At 44.6% G+C, this 9,043-nt stretch overlaps 2 protein-coding genes across 2 annotated transcripts; one reads left to right on the top strand and one right to left on the bottom strand.

The window, feature by feature from the left end:
• Window positions 1–205: 205 nt before the first annotated feature.
• On the top strand, window positions 206–4,521 carry LOC109763161 (polyubiquitin 11). Its single transcript, XM_020322017.4, has 4 exons — window positions 206–339; window positions 1,477–1,589; window positions 1,708–1,816; window positions 3,629–4,521. Exons 2-4 carry the CDS (start codon window positions 1,490–1,492, stop codon window positions 4,308–4,310), a joined length of 891 nt encoding a protein of 296 aa, XP_020177606.1. The 5' UTR covers window positions 206–339; window positions 1,477–1,489; the 3' UTR covers window positions 4,311–4,521.
• A 2,176-nt stretch (window positions 4,522–6,697) lies between these two features.
• Window positions 6,698–8,750, bottom strand: LOC141042551 (polyubiquitin 11-like). The gene is made up of 2 exons (XM_073511304.1): window positions 8,138–8,750; window positions 6,698–7,636 (listed from the first exon to the last, which is right to left on the bottom strand). The coding sequence occupies exon 2, from the start codon at window positions 7,633–7,635 to the stop codon at window positions 6,958–6,960; it is 678 nt and encodes a 225-aa protein (XP_073367405.1). The 5' UTR covers window position 7,636; window positions 8,138–8,750; the 3' UTR covers window positions 6,698–6,957.
• Window positions 8,751–9,043: the final 293 nt, after the last annotated feature.

The raw sequence follows: 9,043 nt of genomic DNA, 5'->3' as shown, positions 1-9,043 counted from the left end.
CCCGTAAAACTGCCGGAAAAACACACTCCGGCGAGGTTATACAGGATCTGCTAGAGATGCTCTAAACCCGCATACAAACTTGGTTGAATAAATAATAAAGTGCGTTATTTCGACAAAAAAAAACTCTCCCCTCTTTTCCCCCCTAAAAATAACTTCTCCTCTCCTCTTCTTCTTCACTATAAAAAAAAGAGAGAAGAAACCCTCGTCTATCCCCCCTCTCTCTCTCTCTGTCTCTCGCTTCGCCCGCTCTCCTTCCCCCGCCGCCGCCGCCGCCGCCGCCGCACTGCCCGCACGCAGTTCCTACCGGAGCCCAGCGAAGATCTTCCTCCTCTCCTCTCGGTAAGCCCTAATCCGCTCCCTCTCCCTTCCATCTTCCCCGAGCAAGCCGACGCCGAAACCCTTCCCGCCTGACCTAGCTCCGACTCCGATGACGAGAGAGACGGTGTTCCTGAGAGCCCTGCTGCTCTAGTGTAGGCTAGCGAGATGCACCCGCTCCTCCCCGCTCTATTGTTTGCTGCGATGGCTCGACCCCCCTCAAAACCAGCCCTGCTGCTTTGGTTGTGGTGCCTGTGTTCCTCACAGTAGTTGTTTTTTGATGCTATTGTAGTTGATGCACCACACTATGGATGTAACCAAATTTCACCCGTCAGATCTACTGCCGTGCAATTATTCGCATATGGATTGGGTGAATTCTAGATCCTACTGTCAGTATCACGTAGGATCCTCATGGAATTTGTTGCTAACCTCGTATCATCTTATATGTTACTAGATCTTAGGATTATAATTGTCCATCAAATTGCTTCTCGCGGACGAATCTCTTCATCTAGAGATCGGTGATATACATGGCAGTTGTTGTTATATGTATGTCCTCACACTACAGAATCTGATAATTTTAAAATTCTGTTTTGTTTATATGCACAAGGTAAACATCAAAGAATCATCATATGTATTCTTTAGCCTTTGTGACTAGATATTTCTGCCGTTGCTTGGACGACCTGTTGCAACTTGCAAGTGTTGACGTTTTTTGTGTAAATATAGAAGCTGGACGGAAGCATGTGCATGCTGTTAATTTTAGTTACTAGACCTGACTATTCTGTTTTCCTATTAAGATCGATGTATTGTAGATTGTAGTGTAGCAACTCTGAAGGGTGCTCTCTAGCTAGCTAGCTTATGTAACGGTGAGTCTTGTTGGCTGATTTAGCATTTGCCTGTTAGCTGGTGGTTCTATTCTAGAAGGTTTTAGTAAGTTAATTGAGAACTTTATGTTTACTTTTTGGTGATGAAGGTATGCCATTTCTCTTTCCAATTGTACACCCCCCCCCCCCCCCCCCCCCCAACTTGCCGCACCTGCATCACGTTTTGACTAACTTAAAAATCAAATCTTCCATTAGCAATTAATTGGCATATCAATTACTGACTGTCACAGAGATGCCTGTGCAGAATCCTTTACTAACATGAAAATGAAATCCTTGACAGACTGCCTGCCAGAATGCCCCCGAAGAAGCGCCTGCACCTGTCGCCCGCTGGTCCCAAGCTGGAAGACCATGTCGAGGAAGCTGCTCCTGCTGTCTCTACCTCTGGCACGGAAGGTAGCATGCATGCTGATTTTTACCGACTCCTGCTCGCAATGTGCACGATGCATACTCATCACATTCTTTGTTCTGTGCGGGGTCGTTGAGTGGCTTGCGTGTTTGATGCACTTAGCAGATTCCGAGGAGGAAGAGGAGGAAGTTGGCGACAGCGGCAGCAGCCGCGGGAACAACGAAGACGACGGTGGCAGCCATTCATCGCAGATTGACGGTGCCGACATGGACGAGTAAGTGATCGGAGTTCTTTTTTTAGACAGTTTTTCTATTTTGTATGCATGTCTCCTGCAGTTAATACTAGCTAGCTGCGAGGTGCAAGTCAGCCCCTCATTTGCTGTTACGATCAGTGCATTATCCTGTTAGGAAATCATTTTGTTCACTGGATAAACTCTATTATCAGATTCTGGAACACATACTTTGTCAGCTTATATCCCTCAGCTCGCTAATTGGATCAAAATATCAAATCGACACTTCTTCGGTCTGTCAAATATGAGTTTCCAGTGTTCAAGTACTCAGGTGCTAATAGTCCCATTATGAACACCTGAGCATTATAAATATGAGGAAAAAGGGACTAAAATATCACAGAACACTTGTAACTGTTCTATAAAGTTTTAATCAGTAATTGATATGCCAATCGGTAATGGAAGATTTGATTTTCTTGTTAGTCAGTGCTTATAAATTGTTTATTGATCTTGAACCTTGCTATCAATGCAAGCTGTAATCAAACCTTTTAATCGTTTATTGTGATTTGCTTGTTATATACACAGGAACAAGGTTATGTCTATTAGTTGGTAAATTTTTTTGGCCAGAATATTACTTCGTTATACTGAACTGTTGTTTCATCTTTCCTGTTCACAATGAAGAACATTTGTCAGAGCAACAAGCAATAGTTGGTCCATTGGATTAAAACCAGAGATGGTTTCTACATGTGTGCTTTTAGCTTCTTATCTTGTTAAAGTGTGGGATTTGTGAGCTGTCTTTGTTTCTAGTTGTACCTTTTGTTTTTATATATGGAGGATAATCAACAAAATAGCTTTCTCCTTTGATTTGGTTAGTCGCATGTAAATTCACCTCAAGCACATCTGACGATATGCATCATCATATTTTGAATACAATTGTGACGAGAGGGAATAGAGGTGTAGGAGTGTGCGATGATTGACAAGGAGGAAATCTGGAGAAACTTGATGTTTATCCCGACACGATAGGTAGCAAAGCTTGCTGAAGATTAGGCATCATACTTGGAGAAGAACCTTGTTTGCCACTGCCGCACGAATCAAATGATGCACCTTTGTTACCACACAGTAGGACATGTGTTGAAGTTGCCGCTTGTCCTATATGAGTTACTAAGATGCCACCATCCATTTCTGGTGGTGATTGGCAACATGCTAGAGATATGCTGGGCACGCACATGACATCGGAGTGGGATGAAATTGTGGAGGAGCGGACCATTAGCATAACGGAACTGCGAGACTGATGGGGGGGGGGGGGGGGGGGGGGGGGGGGGGCGGAGGGTGATGACGCAGCTGTAGTGTGGTAAGTTTTGGGCAGAGAGAGGTGAGGAAAGAGATTGTCTTCTCACTTGAGGAAGTAGAAGATGGAGATGCCTAATGGGGAGCAAGACAACACCACACATGGTGGTGCCTGTAGAGGGGGAGGGTAGAGAAAGATGGAGATGTTGCTACACGATTAACAACACGTGTCTCACTTGACAAGCGTGTTAACAGAATAGAAGTATGACTTGATGAATAATTCTATATGTTCCCTTTTATTTTCTAGCAACGCATGGGCACCTAGCTAGTCTCTTCAATGTACAGAACCGAGTGAACCATGCATGTATATTTTTATGGTTGCTCAAGTCTTGAAATGTTTGCATGCTAGGCTTAGTGTGATACCATGTTTTGTATAAACGAGGTATTTACAGAGTATATTGTTTTTTATTTATGTAGCTGCTTGTACTACCTGCTGGAATTGCTGATGTTTTTTGTGTATTGTTCTACCGCCTAAATATTGTCTAACAATTGGTGATTTTTTTTGTTTGCTAGTCCATCCAAAGTGCACATCTTTGTCAAGAATCCCGCTGGCAGGAAAATCTGTCTCAGGGGTGTCCACTTGACAGACACCCTTTACACCATCAAGGCAAAGATCCAGGAGCAGTATCGCCTCGTCTTCGATGGGGTGCAGCTGGAAGACAACCGTACATTGGCGGATTACGGCATCAAGCATGATTTCACGCTTGACCTCCAAGAAAAGATGCAAATCTTCGTGACAGAGACGCTAGAAGGCAGGACCATCACTCTTGAGGTGGACAGCCTAGACACCATTGACAAGGTGAAGGCCAAGATCGAAAACACCGAGGGCTTCCCCAAGGTCCAGCAGTGCCTCATCTTTGCCAACAAACAGCTGGAGGACGGCAAGCGCACCTTGGCTGACCACAACATCTGTAAAGGGTCCACTCTTCTCCTCATCCTCCTCCCGTGTAGGCCAGATGGTGTGATGCCAATCTTTGTGAAGACGCCGGAATGGAAGAGCCTCACCCTTAAGGTTGGGAGCTTGGACACCGTCGACAGTGTCAAGGTGAAGATCTACGAGAAAAACGGCGTTCCTCCTCGACAGCAGCGCCTCATCTTTGCTGGCAAGCAGCTGGAGGACCACCGCACCCTGGCGGACTACAATACTGAGAGCAATGATACCTTTCAATTGGTGTACCGCCTTTGTGGTTGCTGAGCTGAATGGCCTGTCATTCAACAACCTGTTTTATTTTGCTAGAGCCTTCCTCCAGTAGTGGTGTACTATCATCATTCTATTACGTTAATATTGCTCCACTCTTGTTCCGTTGTTCTGGTAGTGGTGTGTTAATTAGCAGGAAAACTATCATTGCTAGTACGTTGATGTGCTGAGTAAATTCTTATCTATTAAGTGTCCTTGGGTGTGTTAACCGGATGAAGTTTCCGCCGATCGCTCGTGCGCGCGGTTGGATAGAGAAACTCTTGGTCACAGCCCGGTGAAGGGTCCATGCTCCGCCCGTCCATCATTTATCTCTTTCCTCCCGCATCTTTCTTTCTCCTTTTTCCCTCATCGTCAGCCATGGGGAGCTCCTGCCCAGAGCTCGCACATTCCCCTCCTCTCTCTACTAACTCTTCCCTACCTTGACTTCCCGCGCGTCACCCGTCAGGCTGATACATGGGGGAGCTGCGCAGCTGGGGCGCACTCGTCACCATGGTCGCACCCCGCAGTGTGGTGTGCTCGTGGCCAGCGGCGAAGACAGGAACTAGGCAGCAACGGAAATGCTAAAAATCCGACCAGGAATTTTTAAGCATGGCAAATCAAGCTTTTTTATAACAAATTATGTGTCGTGAGCATGACAATTCCCTTCAGCAAGCACGACAAATCCTTGCAGAAAAACTGAATAATGCCAGGATTTGTCATCTTGCTAAAGGGAATTGTTGGGCTTGCTACACGCATTTTCCATAAAAACATTCGATTTTCCATGTCTAAAAAGCTAGCATCAGATTTATAGCGGGGTCCAAAAAATATATGTGATCTTTATCAGACTGCAACTGAATTCACACACACCCATGGTACCTTCAGATTCTCTAGGTAATTTTGCCACTCCATCTGGTATTAGAGGATACAAATGAGGTCAACATCATTTTATTGTGTATATGGTTTGGGGAACCAATGAACCTTCTCTGCATCCATGAACCCTATAGTTTTTGTTCTTTCATGCTCTCTGATTTATGTTAGCTTTCGGCATATATATCTTCCATGACCACATGCTACATATTTCATAACATTTCAAAGCAACTGAACTCTATAGCTGAATTAGACTACCACTAAATTTGAGCTATTTTGTGTTTCCTTTTTAGATCCCATATGTCAAAATGAGCCGCGAGCTCTCAGTTCTTGCCTATTTATGTTTTTACTTTGTGTATATAACTTTCATGACCATAGGCTAAATATTTCACAACATTTTAAAGTAAATGGTCTCTCTATCTGAATTGTACTACCACTAAACTTGAGCGATTTTGCCCTTTTTTTGATCATATATATATGTCAAGATGAGCTGCTAGCTCAATCTGCGACACAAATGAAGAAACAATACAAAGATGTCAAGTTAAAGTACTTTTATACACAAATGAAGGACATTCGTCTATATTTTCTTAACAGTGATGGTAATACTCTCTGCAATTAAGGACATTCGTCTGCTACACAAATGAAGGAACAATACGAAGTGGTCAAGTTAAAGTAGTTTTTCTTAATAATCTTCTTCCTTTTTCTTAATTGCGATGTTATACTCTTTACAATTAAGTCTGACGGGCTGCTGATTTCTACTAACGTGTTTTATTAGTTTCCTTGTGTATTCTTCAGGAGATCGAAGAACATAGCATACCTTCTGTTTAATTTGATGACTACTTCCAGTGAATCAAGAATCAAGTAGTTAATTACAAGTCATATCTAACTATTCAGGAGATAAAGTTATCATTGCAAAGTTTGTAGTGTCATCATAGATGGCTAGCCATTGTCAACATTATTATTTGAATGTTTTTTTGGTAAAGTCAAGCAAGAAAGCTACCCTGCATTACACTTATATGATTTTTTTTGTGGGAAACGACACATATATGTTATATCCAATGTTCTTTCAAGTTAGGGCATTATATTTCCTATTAAATATATTCCACAAAGCAAACACCTTCTGCTGCATATGGAGTTTCAGAAACATTCTTTTTTGTGAAAGTGCAAACCTTTGGATATTTCTACCTTGACTGGAAACTTTGTTTATCTGTAGCACAACATATAAGTGTTTCTTGTGCTGGTGCTAATCAGGCCTCGGCTAACTGTCCTGAGCAGTTCCAATATGCAACACGGAATATACAAATTATATCATGGTCTATTCTGTACATGTAGGTTAAATCACTTGGAAATAATTTAATACTCCACAAACAATATTGTATCTAAAAACATTGCCATCATGGTGTTAGGATTCTCATTACTTTGACCTATATAGATGAAAACATGTATAAACACAGAAATTAACCAGACTGAGTTTGTGTGAAGGAAATAAATGAGTCTATTGTCCGCAACTGGATGTATTTCTAAATAAATCAACTTGCTGATGCCAAGACGATAGACTTAGGAATCTTGATAGTATATTAGTGTTTTCTCTTACAGATAACAAGAACTACTCAACACATTAACGTACAAGAATGGTAGTTTTACTTGGTAACAGAGTGGAGCAATACTAGTGGTACTACAAATGACACACCGCTACTGTAAGACGGCAGCAAAATAGAACTGGTGGTTCAATCGCTGTTCAGGCAATCCATCTCAACAACCAAACAGGTAGCGGAGCATCAAATGAAGTGTAGACTCCCTATGAATGCTGGCGGATCATCAAATGAAGGGTACAATCCCTATGAATGCTGTAGTCCGCCAATGCGTGGCCGTCCTCCAGCTGCTTGCCTTGAAAGATGAGACGCTGCTGTTTAGGGAAAGGGCCGTACTTCATCTCGTAGATCTTCACCTTGATACTGCCGACCATGTCCAAGCTACCAACCCAAAGAGTGATGGTCTTCCCATCCAGCGTCCTCACGAAGACCTGCATCATGTCTCCTCTCGGAATACACGGGAGGAGGACAAGGAGAAGGGTGGACTCATTCCGAATGTTGTGGCCAATCATGGTGCGGTTCCCGTCATCCAGCCGCGTGCTGGCAAAGACGAGGCACTGCTGAGCCTTCGGGAAGCCCTCAAGGTCCTGGATCTTGGATTTCAAGTTATCGACGGTGTCTAGACTGTTGACGTTGATCGTGATGGTCCTGCCCGCCACCGTCTCTGTCACGTAGACCTTCATGTTCATCTTCTCGCGGAGGTCGATCGTGGATTCATGCTGGATGTTGTAATTGGCCAGTGTAAGGCTGTCATCCAGCTGCACCCCACCAAAGAAGAGGGGGTATTGTTCCTGAATCTTTGCCTTGACATCACGCACGGTGTCCGATGGGTAGACCCTCAGGGGGGTCGTGCTGCCGGTGGGGTTCTTGATGAGGACATCCATTCTGAATGAGCAAAACAAACATCACCAATTATTTTCTTGTACACTGTTATTTAACACCGATGATTCCAACAAGTTGGAAGAAGAAACAACAAAAATCTACTGCATAAATACCTTGTTTCTACAGAACAATGCCTAAAGTGAATATGTACTTCTCAATGAACTGACCAACACTTTCTACTGGTATGGTGGAACCAACAACAGGTGAATCGGAAATCAGCTAACAAGACACCGACTTACTACACAAAAACATCAAAACAACCATCCCCAGCTTCGAACCGGTCGGCTGCCTATCCCCAGCTCTGTCTCCCCTGTATAGCCGCCACCCACTCTGTCCCCCACCTCAACCCCCCTCTCACCCGCAAGATAAATGGGGAAGAACTACAATATTTGTGAGATGAGCAACGATTACACTCCAATGTAGTCCTACTTGATAAAGAGAGTGAGCTCTAGCTACAAGATCACCGAATATGAACCATTGGGGAGCAGAAAAACAGGTCCGTACCTTGAAAGAAGCTTCTTGCTAGGCTCGGCCAGTGGGTGTTGTTGCTGCCGCCGGCCGGAAGAAGGATCGGAAATGGAAGGAGGGTTAGGGTTGGGGATTCGTCGGCATTTTATAGCTAGGGTCCGTCCAGTCGGTAGCACGAGCAGAGCAGGCCGCTCCCGAGGCCCAGAGCGACGGGCTCGCGAAATCCTCCGCGCAGGCAATGTGGGCCTATCTTGCTGCCGACCATGTCTGATTACTGTTCATCAAATCTGATTAATCAATCAAGGATTACAGGAACCAAATCTGATTACTGTTCATCCTAGCTAATCCATGCTCCTTCTCCAGAAAAAGTAAAGCTAATCCATGCTCAAGGATTAATCCATCGGAGCACTGTATAAAGACCTCAATCATCGCTAGTGAAGATCAGGCAGCTGATTCATCGGCTCCCCCCGCGCGGTGCGGCAACGCTCCCGGTGGCGGCGGCGAAAAACGCGCGCTCCCCTGGCCCGCGGCGCTCATCGGAGAAGGAGGGGTTCATCGGCGGCGCGGCGGCTATTTTGGCTGTCGTTAGTGATAACCAACCCTAGCCGCCGACTCTTTAACATATCGGGGAAACAAGAAGGCTGAAAGAGGGTGGCCCAAGCCACGTTGGGCTGCTCCGCCTGCCGACTCGCCCCGGCACAAGCCAGTGGGCCGATAGGCACAAGGCAATGGGCCGATAGTGGTCCACAGAAGGCGATTTATAAAGTAATAATCGTGTCTTGGCAGTGGTTCAACTAAACTAATACTACTATTGCCTCAAAAAAAAAAAAAACTAAACTAATACTAACAACAAAATATTCCCAGAAAAATCTTACCTTATGCCATCTCCAGTAGGGTTTCGTGAACGGCGCAATAGCCGCCGCCGCCGCCGCCGCAAGGGAT

This window comes from Aegilops tauschii, chromosome 3, assembly GCF_002575655.3.
Source record: "Aegilops tauschii subsp. strangulata cultivar AL8/78 chromosome 3, Aet v6.0, whole genome shotgun sequence".
Lineage (NCBI taxonomy): Eukaryota > Viridiplantae > Streptophyta > Magnoliopsida > Poales > Poaceae > Aegilops > Aegilops tauschii.
This window is presented reverse-complemented; position numbering and strand designations above follow the sequence as displayed.

Excerpts from the sequence above, each read along its gene's own strand:
- LOC109763161 (XM_020322017.4), top strand. The coding sequence starts at position 1,490 with ATGCCCCCGAAGAAGCGCCTGCACCTGTCGCCCGCTGGTCCCAAGCTG. Across the intron at positions 1,590-1,707 it reads CTCTACCTCTGGCACGGAAG|ATTCCGAGGAGGAAGAGGAG; the intron begins GTAGCATGCATG and ends TGCACTTAGCAG. Across the intron at positions 1,817-3,628 it reads GACGGTGCCGACATGGACGA|TCCATCCAAAGTGCACATCT; the intron begins GTAAGTGATCGG and ends TTTGTTTGCTAG.
- LOC141042551 (XM_073511304.1), bottom strand. The coding sequence starts at position 7,635 with ATGGATGTCCTCATCAAGAACCCCACCGGCAGCACGACCCCCCTGAGG.